This window comes from Maylandia zebra, linkage group LG2, assembly GCF_041146795.1.
Source record: "Maylandia zebra isolate NMK-2024a linkage group LG2, Mzebra_GT3a, whole genome shotgun sequence".
Lineage (NCBI taxonomy): Eukaryota > Metazoa > Chordata > Actinopteri > Cichliformes > Cichlidae > Maylandia > Maylandia zebra.
The window spans coordinates 16,824,709-16,846,290 of record NC_135168.1 but is presented as its reverse complement, the minus strand read 5'-3'; the positions used below and the strand labels follow the sequence as shown (position 1 = coordinate 16,846,290).

Here is a 21,582-nt window from a genome sequence, read left to right as displayed (position 1 = left end):
GTTAAAGCTTTATTGTATCAAAAAAGAGATAAAACATATGACACACTTTGATGACTCAAAACTTAAAACCTAAAATAAGACAAAGAGCGACTGTGTCTGATCTCCTCAGACAGCTCGTTCCTGAGTTGGAGCGCCTGGCCTCTAAAGGCTCAAAGCCTCCACCTTTGAATTTCAAAAAATATCTCTGCTGGACATCTCAGGGTGTATTAAGGCTTATAAAGGTATTGTTATGCTGTAAATCTAATAAATGTCTGTCTATCAGAGACTATAAAATTAAACTATATGGAGATTGTAAATTACATCTTTATTGGTTTGAGTAGTCTTATAGCAGCTTTATTGACCTGTTTAAGCATATATATTTTATACCAGCTGAGACAGAAATAATGATAGTATTGGTTAATTTTCCAAAAGCATAAATTACAGTATTAACGTGTGGATTTGTTTATTAAACCATCACTAAACCTTTGTGAAGCAGCTGATGGAGCTACATTACTGTATTTTTTTTCCTTTTTCCTTCACAGTCTTTAGCACTACTTTCAGCTATCAGTAAAATACCACTAAGTGCCTAATGTAATTTTCTTCAAGTCCCCAATTTTTGCAAATGTAATTAACAAGAAACATCCTGTTGGGTCTGGGCCAGTAGAGAGCATCATCAAGCAAGCAGCATTTAGAATACATTTGCATTTGTACTTCTATGATGTACTTTAAAGAGCTTATGCTTGAAACTAAGTGATATTATTGCACTATGAGTAAAAGAAATTGAGCGTTAATGCCTTCAAATCAGAGGTGTGGGATCCACTTCCCCAAACCTGGCATGAGTGGGAGTCTGTGAAACCTCAGTCATTTTCAAATTTATGCTGGTAGACCTTGTGATTCACAGGCATTTACACATTTTATTCTTCACCCCTCTCTTACTTTTCATTTTTGTTGCCAGGGTTTGGACTTGTGCCTTTCATGGCTCCAGAGGTCTCAACACACTTTATCCTTTCATTTTAGACCCTTGCATTTCTCTGCAGTAGTCGCAGATGGGAGGATGAGAATGGTATCTATCTATCATTGCTTTTTCCTCGAGAACCTACCAATGCTAGAGGCAAAGGCTTTAACTGACATGGCTCCAGACCACCATGGCCTAGTCTTAATGTCTACTTGGGATTCTGTAGGTGACAAGTCCTCCACTTATAAAAAGCACTCTGTGTCATAGTAAGCTGCTTTTCTATCTAGTCGTCCATCTTTCTGTGACCTCGGGATGTCACAGAGCAACTCCTGCCTCAGACATCCATACCTGCCCCCTTCCACAGCCCTGTTAGCTGTTATTTTCTTAGGTTTTTAAAAGCCTTGATGATCCTTTTTTTCTTCTTTTAATTCCAACACACTAATTAACACAGCTTTGTCAGACTGCCTGAGAGGTTTTTAATGATGGGATACTCAGGGGAACCTGGCTGATCCATGCTTGCGCTATACAGCTGTTGATTAATGGGTTGTTGTTGTGGGCCAGGAACATGCCATTTTTGTCACGACCCTCTTTCTTTAACACCTCCACACAAAAAATACATCCCGCCACTCAGTCTAATATGCACCAGTAGAAAAATCTGTAAAGAAATTTAACATCTTATAATTTAACTACAATGAATTCAGGTTAACAGTCAGAAACACAGCAAGAGCACTGTGAGGAAATACGGTGGCTTCATTTGCATTTTCCAATACTAAAATCCATTCTATTTATTCAAATCATCATTTCATACTTCACAGTGATTAAATTTACACTCGCAATGACAATGATATGACAATGACATTAGCACTGTACATAAAGAAACCTGGTTAATTAGATCCTTCTCGTGTGCTTGATGTATTAGCTATGCAATGCATTCCCCCTTCATATGATTATTTTAAAATTATTTATTAATTTATCAAAAGAATTTTAATAAATGCCACCTGAAGTATTATAACTCAGAAAGATAAAGGTTGCAAGCTTCTGAAACCTAATATGATGCCAGACATGACTTTGTATTTCAAAATGTCAATTATAATCTCACTGCAGGTGTGTTTGTACACACTTTACAAAGTATTACAAAGCTGGACTCTTAAATTCTACATTGATGCTAGATGGGATTATAAATATACATTTGAACTCAAACGTACAGTTTTTAAATTTAATGTTGCTGAAACAACAAAGGGATAAAATAATAAATCTATCTGATCGAGAAATCACTCATCTTTGGAAAAGAGAGTTTATTACAGAGAAATGTCTCTTTCCAAAATAAAAGCTATACTATACGCTTCTTCTGGGCTATATTCTCAGCAGCATATTAAACATCGGGGGTTGGGGGCCGCTGGTCTAAATGACTCGGGTAAAGTTTGTAGCATGTGTGCTTGTTGTTTTTGTCTGCTTGTCTTTGCACTAGGATGATGTCGGAGTAAATATGCAGTCATATTCATTGTGTTCCCACTAGTGCTGTCAGCGTTAACCTGAAATGACGTTAACGCCACAACACGGCAAATCTCCGTTAACGAGCTACCGCGGATCGCCCCGTGCATGGGGCTGGACGGCGTCAACACGTTAACGAGCAAACTGCGCTAACGCAATAGTTCCCACCATGTAATTGAGCATTGCATCCGACATACTGTTTTACTTTTGTCCATGACGCGCTTACCTTCAGGATCATACTGCACATGAAGACCAAAATAGTTCCAAAGGCCAGATCTGAATGAGGGTGGGGGAGGTTCAATTTGCCATGTTGCAACGAGCTTAGCTTCTGTCTTGCTAGCTTGCACTGCGCTCAGTGGATCTGCGCTCGACAGTGCAGCCTAGGCGGAGTAGTCGAACGCAGATCCACTGAACTCTCAACACAGACAGCATCGTCAGAAGAAAAGTTGATAAAATAAATTAAAAATTTTGTATTGTTCGATACATATGCGTACTGAACCGAAAGCACTGTATCGAAAGGTTCAATATCGATACAAGTATCGTTGCACCCCTAATAAATATATATATATATATATATAAACAAACTCTCTGCTGTTTGGATTGCTTGTTGGATATCTCGTTCTTGCTCCTTGCCAGGTGCATCACATGCACATGTTGCAGGTGTAGCTCCACATTGAGATGATGGTTTGTGTCACAGTTAAGCTTGTTTTCCTGCACTTCTGGACATTACCGTAGAGCTTGCCATTGACTGTTTGATTGTGGGGTACATAGTTACGTTGAACAGCCCTGTGAACATTGAAAACAAATAACAACCATGTTCATGGTCACGCTTTCTGCAGCTGACTCGTCTCCACGGACGATTTTAAAAATGGGGTCAGTTTCATACAAAATCTGATGTTCAAGTTCAAGGTTCTTTATTTGTCACATGCATAGTTATACAAGTATAACACACAGTGAAATGTAGCCTGACACGCTCCTCGACATGTGCAAAAATTGGGGGGGGGGGTGTAGAGGAAGAACATTATATATATATATATACATACATATAGTATATACACTGGGTGAATGTGCAGTAGTAGCAGCAAGCAGGTGAATTCTGTACATTAATATGAATAGACATCTGACTATTTTACATGTTTGTGCTTTGTTCAAGTTTTGAGGTTCATGGTAAAACTGCACATGGTCAGAACAGGACTTTCAGGGTGCAATTGGAATGTAGCAGGAGTTATAGGAACAGTTTATGGCTGCAAAAAGAGATAAGATAAGATAACTCTTTATTGTCATTGCACAGTCATACATAGTATAGTAGTACAATGAAATTGGAAAACTGTCCTACGTCGGTCAGATAAACCAGAGCACTGACCAAATATGAATCACATATGATTGTTATGCTTTTTAGAGGTGTAGTAGTGAGACTCCAATCGTAACGTGCTAATTGACATAAAAGTCACATAAAATGTGATATTTAAAAAATGATTTTTATGGTTGGTGTATTCAGGATGATTGATATAAGGACACAGGTGTAGATTTGAGCTTCCTTTTTAAACAGCTTGTATTTACCGAGTAAAAAAGTTGTTTCACCAAACAAGGCACTCAGAGTGATTTACAGTAAGCATATGGCACAAAAACAGATAAGCAAGGAGGATTGTAAAACTTATGCTCTTCACCCCACCCCAACTCTTTCTCTCTCACACACACACAAACACACACACACACAAAAGAAAGAAACAGATCTTTTGGGGGATTGTGTGCGCATCTGTGAGGATATTAAGCCTGAGTAATAAACTTTATTCAAATGATTGTACAAAATAATTGTCTCCCAGAGTTCTATGCAATCAGCATTGTAACTGCTAAGAGGCATTGGCATAAGTGGTGTGTCTGTGTGGCTGTGATTGGTAAGGTAACCTGAGTGCCATAAGAACCTTTGTGGCCCACTGTGGACAGTGTGTTGGCAGTTGGGTTGACGGGAGCTCCAAAGCCCGGGAGTGCTGTGGTTACCAGATGGCCATGGCAGTAATCTTCAGTCCTTTCACTCACCTGGCTGAGTAAAGACTTCCTCTAACCCAGTGCCCACAGGAAATGGTCTCTACAGCACGTCTGCCTTCTCTGCTTCTGCCAAGAGTCTTGCTTCCATCCTCCGCTCACATCTCTGAAGTCTGTTTCAGAAAAGAGAGGGGAAAAAAGGAGGTGCTGATTTGGGCCACAGAGGCTCAAAAAGGATCGCTCAAAACAAGATGGCAAGATGGAGAGATTTGATGTCTCTACTTTAACTGCTGCCAGGTTGTCATCCTTATATGTGACAGGCTGTTGTGGAATGAATCATGCTGTATTTTTATGGATGCTCTGTAAACAGTTCATTGTCACTGTCCAAGTTTGAGTCACCATTCCAGTGAAAGAGTCTCCTCAGACATACTGCTATGCCTCTGAAAGGATTTATCATTGTTATGCTATTCAGAGAAGTCTTCCGTCTATAAAGGATTATTCAAATTCATTCTTCTGATATTTTCCATGTTTTGTGGAGCAGGGCTCTAACAAGTTGGCCCCCGGGTGTAGAGCAAAATTTGTGACATAATTCTCAGCCAATGCATAAATGCATATTATTAATATATTTGTGTGTTTTATAGATTTATGTTAATTTATGGTTCTTGGAAGTACAATATGTCGGAGAGATATTTTTGTTTGTCTTTGCTTCAGGGTAGGGTAAACAAGTGAAACGGCAGCATGACAGTAGCACTGTGTGCAGAAATGTGCCAAGTCAGCTTTTGGAACAGTTTGCAGAAGAGAGCGACATTTAGCTTTTACCTTTTTTTATTTTTTTTTTTTTTATTTCTGTACACATTTTGTTTTCTCTTCTTTTATCCCCTCATCTCCTTCCTGACAGGAGGTTACAGAAAATCAATAGCTACCAAGTGAACAGAGGTTCCCTCCCTTATTTATCTATCTGATTTGTTTGGCTTTGTGGAGCACATTAACCTTATCTAAAGGCATTCGGTAATGCTGCAAATGCACTCAATCCTATTGATAGTTTATGCTAATTCTGAGCCATAAGTTCAGAACTTGTCTTCTTGAAAACGTCTTGTTCAATAAGGTTATTCAGCTCCTCAACTGATTCTAATGTAAACAGCAGTAAGGGATGCAGAAGCATTAATTCATTTCTGTATGCTGTCTGTCTCTTTTCTCTTACACCATCTTTCAGTTCCTCCTGTCATCCGAGTTTATCCAGAGAGCCAAGCCAGGGAGCCGGGTGTCACTGCCAGCCTCCGCTGCCATGCAGAGGGCATCCCCAGCCCCCAGCTGTCCTGGCTCAAGAATGGCATGGACATCACAACCAAGCTGTCCAAACAGCTCACTCTGCAAGGTAAACAGGAGTAATGAGTTTACTGCAAGTGCACCTGTGTATTTACTTTTTCTGTAATTGTTTTTACCACCACTCTCACACTTTTTATGCTAATATCTGACCATGGTTGCCATCACTTCATGTATCAAAGAGGACTGGGTGACATAGATGATCACATGTTTTTCTGATATTCTCACACATTTGTCCTGTTAGTTCAGTGGCTGCTTGGTTGGTTCTTGTGACTAATTTTACTGTAAAGCTGTTTGTTTGAACCGGAGGCATTGTTAGATTGATGTCACCAAAAGATGCACAACGTCAAAGTCTTTTGTCCAAATTCTATATCGAACGCTCAGAAGTAAAGTTATCAAGTGTCACTTGATTCTCAGAATAAATAGTGAAGATTGCTTTTCCCCTCAAGTTGCTTTCAAAAACTACAGAGCGGAAAACTGTCCCAGATCTCACAGAAACACAGCATGTGCCACATTCTAACTTTGAACTCCCACCTTTTTGAAATCTCCCCGAAACAAACCTTTCACCTTTCTTCCAAACACATAACTGTTATATAATGGTAGCAGAGGATGGTAACATTGAAGTCACCTTTTATCTCTTTCCTGAAGGAAAATTGTCTTTTTTATTTTTGTCTTTCCCTCCTGTTCTGTTGTCCCTCGCAGCTAATGGAAGCGAGGTTCACATCAGCAACGTACACTTTGAGGACACCGGCGCCTATACCTGCATCGCCAAAAATGAGGCCGGCGTGGACGAGGACATCTCTTCGCTCTTTGTTGAGGACTCTGCGCGCAAAACTTGTATGTATAAGTCATGATGTCAGTGTCTGCTTTTTTCTTTTTCTTTTTTATTCAGGGGGAAAATGGAGCCATGCAAATGGAGCCCTTAATAATTTATCCTGTCAGCTCTTAATAGTTTATATCCTGTGATGCTGCGATGAAGGAAGAGGAGTAATGGTGATACTATCTTTACTCTCTGTCTCTTGGCTTGAAAGCAGGGAGAGTTGTTCTTTTACCCTTTCATCCACTATCATGCCATTTTTGTTCCTCATATTGCATCTGCGTCTGCCTTGATACACTAGGGTTCAAACCAATCATAATTTCTATTAGTGCTGACAAGAATAATTTAATTAACTGATTAATTATTAGTTCCAGAAGTGACAAACATGCCTTTTCTACTTGCACTTTTTTCTGAAGAGATAAATTTCACCTCGGGTGTAGTCATTTTTCATCATTTTGAGACATTTGCATAATAAATAGTTGATTAATCTTAGAAGAAATGGTAGATTAATCGGTTATGAAAGTAATAAGTGCAGCTGTAATGTATTTATGAATAAATTAGTTGCTGTTTATTCTATAATCACAAGCATAAGGGAAAATCTTAAAATAAATCTTTGTTCTATAAAACACTACGTAAACCAAATACATTACATTTGCAATTATGTAAATGTAAAACATAATTTTTGATCCTGAAATTTGATGAGGGGAAAACATCTAAAACCATTATCCACATCACCAGGTTTTTTGTTTTAATACCTTTATTAATTGATAAGGTAACTGTCAACTGTCAGCATGTAACTTGAGGACACTGATAATCATCGTATTCGTATTTGGAAGCTTTTACAGTCTAAACAAACTCTTCTAATTCCTCTTCGTGAATGGAATCACACACTCTAATTAACGTTGACCTTCTTAGAAATGTCAAAATCTGTCTTTGGGGTCTATGACCAGTTGTTAGTGTGTTGTATTTTCCTGTGGGTAATTAGAGTTCCCAAACAACACACGCTTCAACTTTGCAATCCGGTCACACATCACGCACAAACTGTCCCACACCATCACCTGCCAGACCCGGTGCGTTTAGATGCGATCCCTGCAGTACGACACTTCCTCCGCCCCGCCTGTCACGCGTCAGAGGATCATACTTGGTGAGGTCAGAAGTCACTCCTATGCTTTGAAGCCTTTGAAGCTCTACCATGGGCAAAATGGTGCTATGAGTTAGATATAGCAGACCCTTTTGGAGTGAGTTCAAAGGGATGTCAGCTGACAGGCAGACAAGGTTGCACTACTACATTATGAAAGAGAAAGACAGGAAAAGACAGACTTTACTACACATGCTGTTGTCTGTCTTGGATATCTGAAGACTGCATTCTTGACCTGTTCTGCTTTTCCCATGAGATTGTCCCCTTTATTTAGATACCAGTTAAGTGAGCAAATAGAAGCTGACTGTCTATTTTTCCTGAACTGGCTGCCTCTATGAGCCTGAGGCTAATGTGAGGTGTCAGCTCACAAAGCCTTCATTCCACAAACACAAACCTCTATTTCTAAAACAAATACACATCCATTTCACACATAAGGGGACACCCAATTAAAATTCACAAGGGAACTTTAAAATGCATGATTGTCAATTTTCATTGGCACTTAAGGTGTGGCAAATACACAAATGTCATTCTATTGATATCAGTGATTTCAGCATATTAATGGTCTATTTATTTAGTCAAAGACCACAAAGAATAGCCTTAAACCTGCATCTTTGCTAAGTGTCACTTCTATATAACCAAACCTGTTTTTACAACTAGAGAAGTTTTTTTTTTTTAAATATATTAAAAAGAAGATGCTCTTTCTGTTTGTAAAACTTGTCTAGTTTAGACTGGTGGCTTTTACCTGTAAAGTTTTGCTGGAACTCAGCTATTTGTTACCTTTTCTATTCTGACGTCAGGAAACACTTTCCTAATAGGTTTATGGGCTCGGTGGCTATTTACAAGTGTTATTAAATCTAACATGATGCTTATTTTGTCAGTCATGGTCCTATTATGGCATTCTAAGTGCTGCAAATCTCTCGAATTCTCAGGCAGGTCTACTCCCTGCTTGTCATGTCTGGTATGAAAACAAAATGATGGAAATGGGGAAAACGCCAAGCTGAGGCTTCAGAGTAACCTCTTGTTTTATGTCCGCCTATTATGTAGGGTCTATACAGCCATTACAATGGAGGGAGTCATTCATTTGTTTTAATAGGTTTTTATTCCTTTGCACTAGCATCCAGTATGGCAGCAGGTAGCATTTTCCCTCATTGGCAATTATCCATCCATCCCATTGTCCTGCAAATATTATTTTATTGACACCACAGACTGCAAGAAAAAAAATGGAACTTGAACCTATGGATCTACTTGTTCCTTGTGCTTTTTGTCTTGGTCTTGTTACAACTCATATGAAAAAGAAATAGTAAAAACTTATATGATTTACTCATGAAAGTGGCCACTTTCTCATTACTTTCATATATTGTTTTAGTAAGTATCCAAAACATACAAGTTTCATTATATAATTTTTCAAGGGATCTTATATCTGTTTTCATTCTTGTATGCTTTTCATACAAGTTTCACACAAGACAGATACAAACTTTATAAGATTTATATATATCTTTTCCATATGGGAAGTTACAAAGTGTTGTCACATGCCTGCAGGCCGGATATTGAGAAACTTGCAACTGAAGGATGAACTGAGTTGATTTTCAAGTTTAAAGACTGAGCTTACTGTAAGTCCTTTCTGTTCTTCTGAATGTGATCTCTCAGGAACTTCTGAAAAAATACTTTTCTTGCTATTATTCAACACCAAAACGCAGGAATGGTAGGATGTAAACTTTGCCTTCAGTTGACAGAGGCATACAATCCTGGGGTGGCAATTCTACAAATGTACACTGTAAGACAGAATTACTTTGAATGTATAGAAAACACTTGATAGTAGGTATTCAGCCTTACAGATGTAATTAGAACAGTTGAAACATGTCAAGTCAGAAAAATCCCTCATGCTTGCAAACTATAGGATCATTAAAATAAAGTAACTATCTTACAAAAACTTCAAAGATCACCTGTAAAACTGGATTTTTTTCAACCCTTTTGTCTTTAACAGCCTATCATAATCCTGTTAGTTAAATTCATCTTGATAGCTTCTCTTCCCTTTGTCACCATGGTGTGCTTTATGGAGTATATGCAGCCATTATTTTCCAGACTGATTGCCATACTATATTAAATTATTATCTTTGTGCTTCTTTTTTTTTTCTCTTTTGGACAGTTGTAGCTCCAGTTTTGATCACAGGTGATTTAGTGTCTGCAGAGATGTGAAAGTTGTCTAATGTTGCTTTGAAATCTTGGATATCAAAGAGTTGATATTTCAGAAGCTGAAAAATGTGTCTAATTGGCGTCAACTCTGATATAACTCCCCTTTAATATCATTTGTACCTTTTGTTTAAGTTATTTTACATTTATGGCCAAGTTAGTTTTATGGGATAGACTTTATTGGTTGTATTTACATTGTAGTCAGCACACCATAAATTGTTAAGCAACAATGCTTATGAAACAAATGTTAAATATCATCATTATAAAAGCTGCAATGAGCTGTAAAAACCCTAAAAATCCACCAGTTCTTATTTAAAAGTGTGTGTGTGTGTAGTAGTTTTACCTTAATATCTGTGAGAACACATTACTGTGGGGACAAATGATGTCAAATATAAAAATACCAGCAAGCTCTCTGAGTGGCCCTAATGTGATGAACACTGGCACATTCACATGACTAATGGTTTAACAGTTTATTCCAGCCACTTTTTTGTTAGTCGTGCTGAGGTTGTCAAGCCAACAAATCTTTGCAAAAAAATTAAATCAACTCAATTAATATAAAAAACATTAAATAAAAATAATTAAATACAGACTGTTCGACACTAAAACATCACCTCAGCTTTCTTAGCAACAACAGCTTTTGATGGTTCTTTTTGCATAGGGACAAACATCGCGATAGGACACATCTTTTTTTTTTTCCTTACCTGACCAGTGGGCACAGTGGGCAACTGTCTTATGCAGCAGGATCAGATATGAATCAATTTTAAATCTGACAGTCAAAAGAATAGTGTAAGAATAGTGGAGTTAATAGTCCGGTAGATTTACTGGTAGCAAGGAGATGCTCTTTGTTGCTTCATATGGAAACTATAAAGAGAGCTCCCTCGCCTAAATTGCATACTAGTGGAAATACATCTGAAGCTGATAATTTCCTTCTGTGTGAAAAGTGACAATTATGGAAACTAACCTTCATGCATTATTCAGGGATAGATCCAAGAGGTTAACAATACAGGCATGTGCAAACTGGACAATATATACGCGCTGATCATGAGAATTATGCATGAAACAATAATAAACTATGATCTTGGTAATTCCTCCATTCATAACTTAATACAGCAGACCAATCAAAACCAGACATCATTCATCAATTTACACTGTAGATAAAACGCTGTCTTCTTCACAGAGAAAACACAAGTAGTCTGGTATAAGGGAAAGACAAAGAGGTATTGGATTCTTTAGCTTTACAAGTGTAATTAGTTTAATGGTCACACGAGGTCATGTCAAGTCAGATTTATTCCTAAAGTGCTTTTAACGCAGATCCATCACACGGTGCTTTACAGCTGACAACTGTGTGTTTGTGGAAAACAAAGTAAACTATTAAGCTGTTTCCACTCCATCTAAAGGTTTTCCTGGCTTGAGGGAAAAGGCGTGTAAGGTGTTGACTAATTAAACAGATTTAAAATGTGTTTTTAAAACAGCCGCATACTGAAATTAACTAACTCAAGAAAAGAGAATACACTGATACAACAAATGTAAGATATATGCACGTAAAACAGAAAAAAAACTATTATATTTAATGTTTCACGTGCAGCCTGTTAAGAAATAATAAATGAATTCGTCCCTGTGTTCAGATAATTTAATATCTGAGCATAGAGGAGAAAGGCTGACTAGTATAAGTTCAGACTTGTTTGTGTCTGTGCAGCTGTGTAAAAAGGTGAGACAAACACAAAACTCATTAAATCTGTGAGGGGGTTGCAGGTTTGAGTTTTGACCCCCTGTTGTCATTTGCATTATCTTGGTATTTGATTAGCCTCTGCAGATGGACAGATATTCCTATTGGGCTCTCCAATCAGAGGCTGCCACGGGTGATATTTCAGAGGAAAGCTACCAGCTGTTGTCAATACATCAGTGTTTAAGGCCAGAACACAGACACCGAGGAGTCTAAGATGCTCATGTGTATTGTAATCTACAATGTACTTGTACTTTAACACAACAAATTTAATCAGGTTTAGCTAGTGTCGTTGTACACTGCACCTGGTTTTACCTGAGAAATTGTCTGAGTAAATATTGAAATGTTTGTCAAGCAGCTGTTATTTAAAAAATATCATCATTGATTTACCGCGGCTTTATAATGATTAGTGCAAACAGATAATCCCAGGATTCATGCTTGGAGCATGCAGGGTTGTCTATTTTACTTCTAATGTGTGTGTAAACGGCGGTACGTGTGCAGTTCTCAGTCCCACTTCATGCTTACGTGCTCAGTTGACAGGCTTCAGGTTGAAGTTATTTAGCATATATTTGTCTATTAACCCATACAGGTTGATACTATTTTACATTTGTGTAGCTATTAGATTAGAATGTAAGCATATAGTACTTTGATACACTATTAATTCTCTATTATTAATTGATGCAGCTAAGGGACTGCTTGACAGCTGTCAGAAATAGTTCCCAGAAAATAGTTCCTGTTTTGTCAGACAGACGGGTATCCCTTTTGAATAACAGAATACTTTGGTATGCAGACTAGTTCACGTCTGCTGGGTCCTTTGGCTCAAATCATCATACTTCCACCACAACCATGTTGACAGTTGTTATGAAGTGTTGCTATGGTGTTGGTGTGTGGCCGGATATCTCTACTTTGGTCTTGTCCGTCTAAAGGACATTGTTTCAGAAATTATGAGTTTGTTCAGATGCTACTTTTCCAACCTGCCACTTTCTTTTTACAGAGAAGAATCTTTTTCTAATTGTTTTGTCATTAACTTTAAATTTAAAATGCCTATTTTTTTAAGGATTGCTTCCTCTGACCTTTAAAACACAACTGAATGCTCCAGTCCAACAAAGTACCAAAACTTGTAGTTTTATAAAGGTGGTCACAGTTACTGATGATCAGTAAATCAGTAGCAGCATCAGTCTCTTAATTCCTATAGAAGCAGCAAGGGTCTGCTTAGTTTCTCCATGTAGAGTTTGGTGGAAACTTTAAATTTTTCATTTGACGGTGTCCTTCTCAGCCATCCAGTATTTAATCTCTGTCTCCGTTTTACAAGAGCATGGTCACCCTTTTCTTCTTAAGCATGGAACTTTCCACCTTAGGCAACACAGTTTGATTCTTTCCCCTTCATTTCCAGCCAGCAGAGACACTGGCAATTAGACAAGTTGGTTAGACTTTACCTGTTCACCCCTTTTATCTTTTTGTCTCAAAGATCTTTTGGTCTGTCACATTGTCTTCTGAGTCTGAGCTTATTCTCCACCTTGATCTTCATCAGCAGCCTGCCAGTCTCTCTATTAGCAAAAAAAACCTGCCACAAACTTTTCACTACTTTTCAATTGCAGCAGCTGTTTGTAATAATAAGTAATTTTAGACTGTTTAGATAAAGTTATGATTAATGACCATCTGTGCCACCCACTTATGCCACATAAATCACAGTCTTTTCAGTTTTTTCCTCATTTAAACCCACATGCTGTAGTACATTTGGAGTGTGAATCTAGATTAGCTCCATGTGATATCATGTTGGGCCAGAGAGGCTCTCTAAAGTCATTGGCAGTTATTACCTATCCAAAAAACAGCATCTGGTTTCATAAGATAGTTTCAGGGAGACACTATGGGGACAAATATAAAGGGAAATTTTATAACTACTGAAGAAGTATTCTGTACAAAACCAATCCTAATTCTTACTGTGATTTAAATTTGCATACAGGTTTAGTCATTCTCAATTCCCTAAAGCCATTTAAAATAATGCCTATCCATAAATATACAAAGTAAACTTACAACTCAACTTTTTTACAGACCGAGGATGAGGATTTCTTAAAGGCCACAAATTATTCTCATTTTAAGTAGACTTTATTATATGTTTTCAGAGGTGACATACACGTCAGTAAGCACAAGTAGTCTGAATACAGTAAAAGCAAGTAGTTTGTTTTTCATTTTTTGATGTATTTATCAAATGAATTACAACTATAACCTTTGAAGTATGGTCATTTCTAATAAAATGTACTCATTGTTGGCTCTTTTAACTGCTCTGTTATCAGAGTTCACTGTACAAAGAGAATGACATTGGCAGGTAAGAGACAGATTCACTGACCGCTTCGTGGTGAAGACATTCCAGACCCGAAGGCAGTGTTAAGAACTTTGAGTGCCTTCTTGATATGGGGAGGAAAACTTCACCGGTGATTCTACACAAGCATGAAACAGTATACTGGAAGCCAAAGCCAAGATAGAAAATTCCCTCCATACCGTGTATAAATGGTGTCTCTGGATCCAGATCAGTTTGTGCTGTCTTGAGCAGGACATTCAGTCATATTTGTTTGGTAATGGAAGATCGCATTGCAGAAACAAGTTAATTATCCAGTTCATAGTAACTTAGTGTTTCTGCAGTGATACAGTTAACTGCTCTGAGTAAGGACACTGATCCTACTGATGGAGATTTACTTCTGCCCTGATGATTTTGGAGAGGATATCCTTAAGAATGCAAGTCAGACTTCAGAAACTACTCGCTCATGTTTCATCGTTACTAAAAAGAGCTCATCCATTAGCTTGTACTGCTAGCTTGGAAGGATGATTTCACTTGAAAAGTGCTAAACAAATGGAGATCCTGCAACGCCAACTGTCACATTGTGTAGTGGGGCTATTTATTCATGTGTGGACTTTGGGAATATCCAAATTTCCCACTGTGTTGTTAATTTAAAGTCTCTGTTTTGTGACTTATAGAATTATGTGATTGCAGATTTATTTATTTTTTTTGTAAATGAAACAATAAAGTAAGACGAGCCTTTCACCCTTTTAAAGCATATTTTTAGGCTCTGGCGCCGACTCTGAATTTAATAACAGCTGGGCTGTGTTAGCTGAAGATGTGCATTAAAAGTTTTGGAACACCTGCTATATGTGTGTGTAATAATTTATATTTTTCACTAATCAAAAATTGGACAACCAACTGCAAACACTGTGAATCATTTACATACAATACTTAAACACCCCTAAATAAAAATACTTTTTCACATATAATTGTAGTACTTCTGGTTTTCTAACTTTTCGATGCTCATAAGTACTGACTTAATTGTGTTTATGCTCAGGGACAACATATGCACATTATTAAAACAGACGACATTTGCCTCAAGTGCCAGAATCAAGGACGCTTTCAAGCAAAAGCTCAATACTCTGATCCTACACAGGATGAGATGCTTGTGGGCATGTTGTGGCAGCAGACTACCCTTGATCTACCAGCATTGATCTGAAACAGACAGAGATTTAAATGACACGTTGAGATTACACTTGGAAATGTTTTAGAAACCTTCCACATTACTTTTGTGGAAAGTAATGATCTCTTTCTGTGGAATCATTGTTTATGACCCGCCTTGGGCTTCTCATTCAAACACTTCAATAAAAGAGAGAGGAGAGCTGAATAACTAACTAAGGCAGTTGTCAAAGGGCTGAATACAGTATTAAGCAGGAGATGAATTGAAAAACATGATTTGATGAGCAAGGCATGAGTGATCTTTTTTAGAGGAATCCACCAGAGGAGCTTGGAGGTCAAAACCTTCTCTTTACAGGCGCAGCACTGAATTGTTTTTCTCTCAGATTTATCCAAGCACTTTGTTGTTTGGGAAAACCTGAGCAGTCACTATTCTGAGATCTCTTTAACAGAAGCTGTCACCAGCAGGCAGAGCACCATCCATCTCTGCCAGTCTGCCGCTAAACTGGCATAAATATCTGCCCTTCACAATGTGCCAATTATTTCTGCAGTGTCAGAGGATCTGCGAGACTCAAAGCGAGTGTTTGTTGCTTTGGTCTCTCCACTTTGTTATGTCTCCACATTATGCTGCACTTCATACCTCATATCAGGGACTTACAATACTCTACAGTGAATCTAGTGGCCCGAGTTACTGCTTCTTTACCTTCATTGAAGTGCACTCGTGGACCAAATAAAGAACTTTTAATTATGCAGTTATTACTAGAAATAATCTTGTGAGAAAATCTGCCTTGCACCGTTTCAAGGGCCGATCATATCGTTATCGTCTAAAGCAAGCCACATATTAACTTTATTTTTATGCCCACCAAGGGGTATATGTGATTAATTCAGTGTCTCTGTGTATTTGTTAGCGAAATTACTTAAAAGTTTGCAGGTGGATTTTGGAGTGATTCACGATCTGGATCCAGGAATTTTTGGGAGCAAAACTGGACGATTCATGTCATATCTTCATTAATATGAAATTGAAAAGTAAAATAAAATGGGAAACATGATCTTGGCTTTCTCAAGAAAATATCACAAAGTATCCACTTGGCTCCAGTGACTGAACTATTGGATAGTGTGGTGGGAATGTTGAACAGAGGTTTGGTTTTGGTGTGCTGTTTTCTGTGCATGAATAGCTTTTGTATACGTTGTTAATCAAGGTAGCTGCTCTGCTCAGCAGCTATGGTTTGATGCAGCTAAAGTTCTACTATTTTTGACGAGTTTTAATTAGAAAGATAATTAACATATAGAACACAGCGTGGTGGTAGTAGTTGTCTTCTGTAGCCTTGACCCTTTTAAAGTGGCAACTTTCAGCTGTTTTACCGTTAATAAATGAGTCACCTTACATTGCCTTGCCAAGTGAAAATATTTGCTTACTATAACAAGACAATTGTTTCCTTTTGTGCCGACTTTCCTTTTTTCTGTCTTACTTTGTGGTGGCTGTGCTTAGTGTATAGCCTCCCTCTAAAATATGTGACTATTTAAGAAAAACAAGAAACTAAAGGAAGCATTCAAGTTTTTTTTAATGCAAAGAAAGAAGCAGCTGTTTAACAGGTGGATGGAATTTTTAAAATCTCCATTAAATATTTTTGTATCTGAATCTTTCATTTTATATAATTTATTAAAGTTACAAGTAAGTTTGTTACTGTTACAATATTTTTAAACTCACTTACAGGATAACGTATTTTGTCAGATATGTTTAGTGTTTAATTGCAACATGCATTTTTCACTTGTCTCTCTGTTAGCACAATAATTACATTTACGTTTTTGATACTTTATATATATATATATATATCACCCTGGTAACCCACTAAAGCCACATGTTTTAATACTATGGCTGTTTGTGGCATGGTTAAGAGCAGATGAGGTGAATAACATTGATGGTTTCATAACAGTGCAGTGTTCTGCTGGGAAAACATCGGCTCCTGGCATTCATGTAACTTTGACTCGTACTACTCACAGATATTAGCCTCCCCAGCAGCACCTCACTAAACTGTAAAAACATCTAATCATCTGACATTAGCCAGTCCCATTTCCCACATTCACAGGACCCAAAAGATCTGGTGCAAGTACCATGGTACCAGATAGTGCATGACACCCACAGAGGTCCTGAAAGGGTCATAGCTGTTTTGGCAGCTCAAGAGAAAGATGGCTTTTAATGTTCTGGCAGGTCAGGTACATCCCCATTTTTGTCTTTACTCTGGTTTTGACTCACAATTCCAGTATCTATTTATTATTACTATATTTTCTCTGCTTTATATTCTTTCCTCTGTACTCGTTGCTTCGTGACTCACTGTAAAGGTTCATTAATTAATGTATGACCTTTAAATACTCCAGCAGGAACAGAGAGTCTTGAAATTCGAGTGGGCTGAAAAGTGAGTTAAGCATTTCCGCTGCGAAACATCTCCACTCAGATATGATTCACCTATTGAGTCCTAAAACCATTATTTTGTGGCAAAGCTGCAGACAAGGTACAGTTATTTCACCTGTAGGGTACAGACAAATTGTTTTGGAGAAATTCAGACTGTCTTCAGTCTGAATCAGTCTGGATATTCTCCAGTCTTGAGATTTTTAGGGCTCTGTTTTCATGTTTATTTCGCACTGGTGACATTTTGTGCTTATTTCTTCAATTGGCAGTTGGGTATCTTGAGCCATTTCCACATAAGCACTGCAGCCATGAATTTTTCTAGGGCTCAACCAGCGGAGGTGCAGGTAACACAGCGAGACTGAACACTGAGCCAGTGTTTAACCTGCCAGCTCCCTGCTACAAAGTCAGTGTAATATCAGGCTGTCTCGATGTTTTAACAGAGCATCTAATTGTTCTGCACATTCACCACTAGTGAGTGGGCGTCACATGTTTTTCTTCCTTTAAACTCTATTGTAACAGTGTCCTCATCTAAACCACACAGAGCCTTTTTTGTAGTATGTCCCACATGTGGAAATTATCACAACCTAATTTTCCTAATTTTGTACATGTGTGAAAATAAAGATAGTGACTCACTGTGTGCAACTGTAGGAGGTGTGATGTGATTCTGAGGTTGATGCTATGCTGAGGTTTATTGCTTAGAGCACTTGTATTCCAGAATGAGAAATTTTAATGCATTTTGGTAATTTTTTGCAAAGTGACACCCACAGCTCCCTTTATTCTTGTGTTCTTCATCCCACTAGTGTAGTGTGTTTTTCAACCAGCTAAGTATCTAGATTGAATCATTAATGTCAGACATAATAGAGCAATTTGTGATGCTTATCAGCTTTTTAATACGCAGAAATAATCAGGCAACCTTTCCTGTTCCACCTCAATAGTAATGTTGTGTTGGTGCGAACCACAGTTGGCATAGAGGCTATTTAAATTTTGTGCAAGTAAACAGACTAATAACTACAGATACCTGCTGATCTGCAAGATAAGCAGAGAGGTATGTGACCAACAATAGACCATTAAAACTTCTCGCACAGTCACTTACTGCTGGTCCTCATCTGATGTCTGTATCTAAGCCATCGAGTGATGAGGTCTTAGGATCGTCCATGTTAGATCTCAGTGTGGTCCTCCAACAAATTCTTGTTTAAAGTAACTTAAACTTTCAGATATACACCATGAAAAGAACACTAGACATTTTTACAGCCCCACAGCTGATATCTACCTGTAGGTAAACATTTATCACTGCAAAACTTCATGAAAAAAAAAAATTATGACATGTCCAAAGTAAATTCAAAACTGAGATCATTGGTCATGTGCATTTCTTAATAACCCCATAACTTTTTTTTAATGTTATTAAACCGATAATTATGTTAGACTGTTGTCTTTGCTCCATGTTATGTCCTCTTCTATGCCACTTTTTTCCTCCCTCAACACTTGTCTGCACACCTTGCTGTTTTTATTCTGTCACGTTTTCTTGGCCATTTTATCATATCTTGCAGTTTGTAAGCTTTTGTTCCAATCAAACACGCCACTGCTTGATTTTACAGTTTCAGATGAAGGGGAAGATCTAATCAGTGAAATCTGCTGCTCAAGTGATTGGTTGGAACAAAGCCCTGCAATCTCCTGGGCCTCGGCGCTACACAGATGAGAACCACCGCTGCACACCGAAGTCTTCACAAAGCTGTTTTAATGCTATGCTGTTCGCCGTGCTGTCTGCTTCATATCCTCTGAACACAGAAGATCAGCTCGAGCCAAACTAGCGTCCATGTTTCCATCAGTAGCGTCCCTCCCCATCACAGCAGGCTTTCACACAGCGTTGGACACGCTGTCAGCAACAAGGAACTCTAACCAGGCAGTGACGCTATCTGCAGTGTCAGCAGCCTACTGCCTGTCGACTGAGTTTCACGGTGAAGGCTTTCCGAAATGAATAACGTAAATCCAGTGGAAAGTTTTAACACCTTTAAGCCCCAGCAACAACATGACAGCTTATGAATATTTGTGATGATTTTTTTGAATGCTAATGTAATAATACTAATCATGAGGATAATGATCATAATCAGTACAAATCATGAACAGCAGAGGACACAACACGAACACCACTTAAAATCTATTTACACTTGAATGATTATAGTGATTACATTAAACCTGGTTTGTAGAACTAAACTGGCTGAAAGGTTGAATGGATTTAGTTGCCATGACTTTGCAAAGTATTATAAATGTGATAGAGCATGATTCATTTAGTGATGTAATAAAAATAAGAACCCACAAGGGTTTTTTTGTTCATAATTATAGACGGATCACATTGGCTGCACTGCTACAGCGGATATTCATCCGTGTATGTCTCCCATAGCAGCCCGTGTTTGTGATGAAGCACAATCAGTTAAAACAAGTTTTATTTTTCAAGTTTGGATGTTTGAAGTGCTTTCCAGTAACTCGTTTTTTTTTTTTTCTCCTTTCTGAAAACTCTCAGGGATTAAGTCTTTTGAATACTTTTCATCCTAAAGAGATGATACAGCCTTCGGTCGTCCACGGGCTCCCAGCTCTAATTCAAGTGCCGTCAGACCTGTTATTTTGAAAGCTTCCTCGCTCTACCTGACTTTAAATAGTACTGCTGGGAACTTGCTGTTGAAGCACAGAGCTGCTAAAAGCAACGGGGGAAGAAGAAAAAAAAAAGCTGTTAGGAAATCTAAAGAATTTCGTGACTGAAGAATGGATGGGTTAAATATAAAAGCTAAAAGACTTTCTCTGTATGAAGTCGGACTTGATCACTAGGTGACTCATAAGTGTTTGTAGTGCAGAGAGAAGAAGCCAAGTGAGAAGCACAAGGCTCTGAAAATGATATTGTTTCATCAGTATTCACTTTAACGCCAGAGAGGCTGAGCCACCATCAGTTGATAGCCACTTTAAATAAGACATGAAATATCTTGGCGCTTAAAATGACCCTTCATGACTTTTCTTCAGCTGTATCAACCATCATTTTTACATTTTGCAAAACACGCAGGAAAAAGATACTCTGCTTACCATCTGAGAGCTACAGCTTCATGACATTTTCTCTGACCTTTGACTCACAAAGGTGCATTGCTTTATAATTCTCATTTCCTAGAACTGGATAAAGATTTCTGCTGTGGCTTTTCTTTGTAAAGCATACGGCTCATGATATGAAAATTGCCCCCTAAAAATTATACTCTGTACTTCTCATTGTGTTAAAGGGCCTGCACATTGGTAATGATGTCAGACCTCTCAGTAGAAAGACCAACGTGTATATACTGAAAGCTGACTTAAAAGCATTTAACTAGTTTTCTGTAGGGATCGGCATAAGCATAAAATTTTAAATTATTTGTCTGAGCACAATTTAGAACCAGAGTATGGGGGAAAAAAAGCCTCAGTGTGACTCATGTGTCAAAGCTCCACTTCCATCAGTTTGACATGTTCATCTGTCAGAAAAATGTGCGAGTGATGATAGAAGCAGTTGGGGGCATACAGTCGAGATAGATTGGACAGTTTGGAAGCGGGTCTCAACTCGAACTGTTTTTTGATTCCCACCCTGCGCCCAGAGCGTTGTCTGATAAACTGAGGGTTAAAGGGACAGTTCACTCTAAAGTCAGATAGCTATGGTGTGAGCTGCCAGTTGCAGCGGTATCTGCCTTCTCTTTTATTTAATGGAACTAAATGGCACTCACTCTTTGGTGCTTTGAAAGTAAAGGAAAAAAATCTGGGATTACATCCCATCCAATTTAATATTGTATATTATGTGTATATTTACATACTTTTGGGCTGTCACTACCATGAGCACCTTGTTGTGGATGAACACTTTCTTCTTTATTGTTACATATTTGGCATACGTTGTTGCATTCGTTTTGGAAATTACTCAGTTCTCAGTAATGGTGTGCAGTTTTGTGAGTTTTTCTTTTTTTTTTCACTTAAACTGCAGCAGTATGAGACAATAACAGTCAATAATCCAATAGATGGAAACTTGGTTTTAGTATTTTACCCAAGGACATTTGGCATGCATACTGGCACGGCGAAGGATCAAACCACCAATCTTCTGATTAGTAAATGACTTGCTCTACCTCC

General features: G+C 38.1%; 1 protein-coding gene across 2 annotated transcripts in view; it reads left to right on the top strand.

Moving 5' to 3' along the window:
• Window positions 1-21,582, top strand: part of fstl5 (follistatin-like 5) — a 198,118-nt gene that overhangs the window by 151,291 nt on the left and 25,245 nt on the right. For both annotated transcript variants that reach the window (XM_012919780.3, XM_004553652.3), the window contains 2 exons: window positions 5,622-5,783; window positions 6,434-6,568. In XM_012919780.3, coding sequence (XP_012775234.2) covers window positions 5,622-5,783; window positions 6,434-6,568 — 297 coding nt within the window. The remainder of the gene's footprint in view (window positions 1-5,621; window positions 5,784-6,433; window positions 6,569-21,582) is intronic.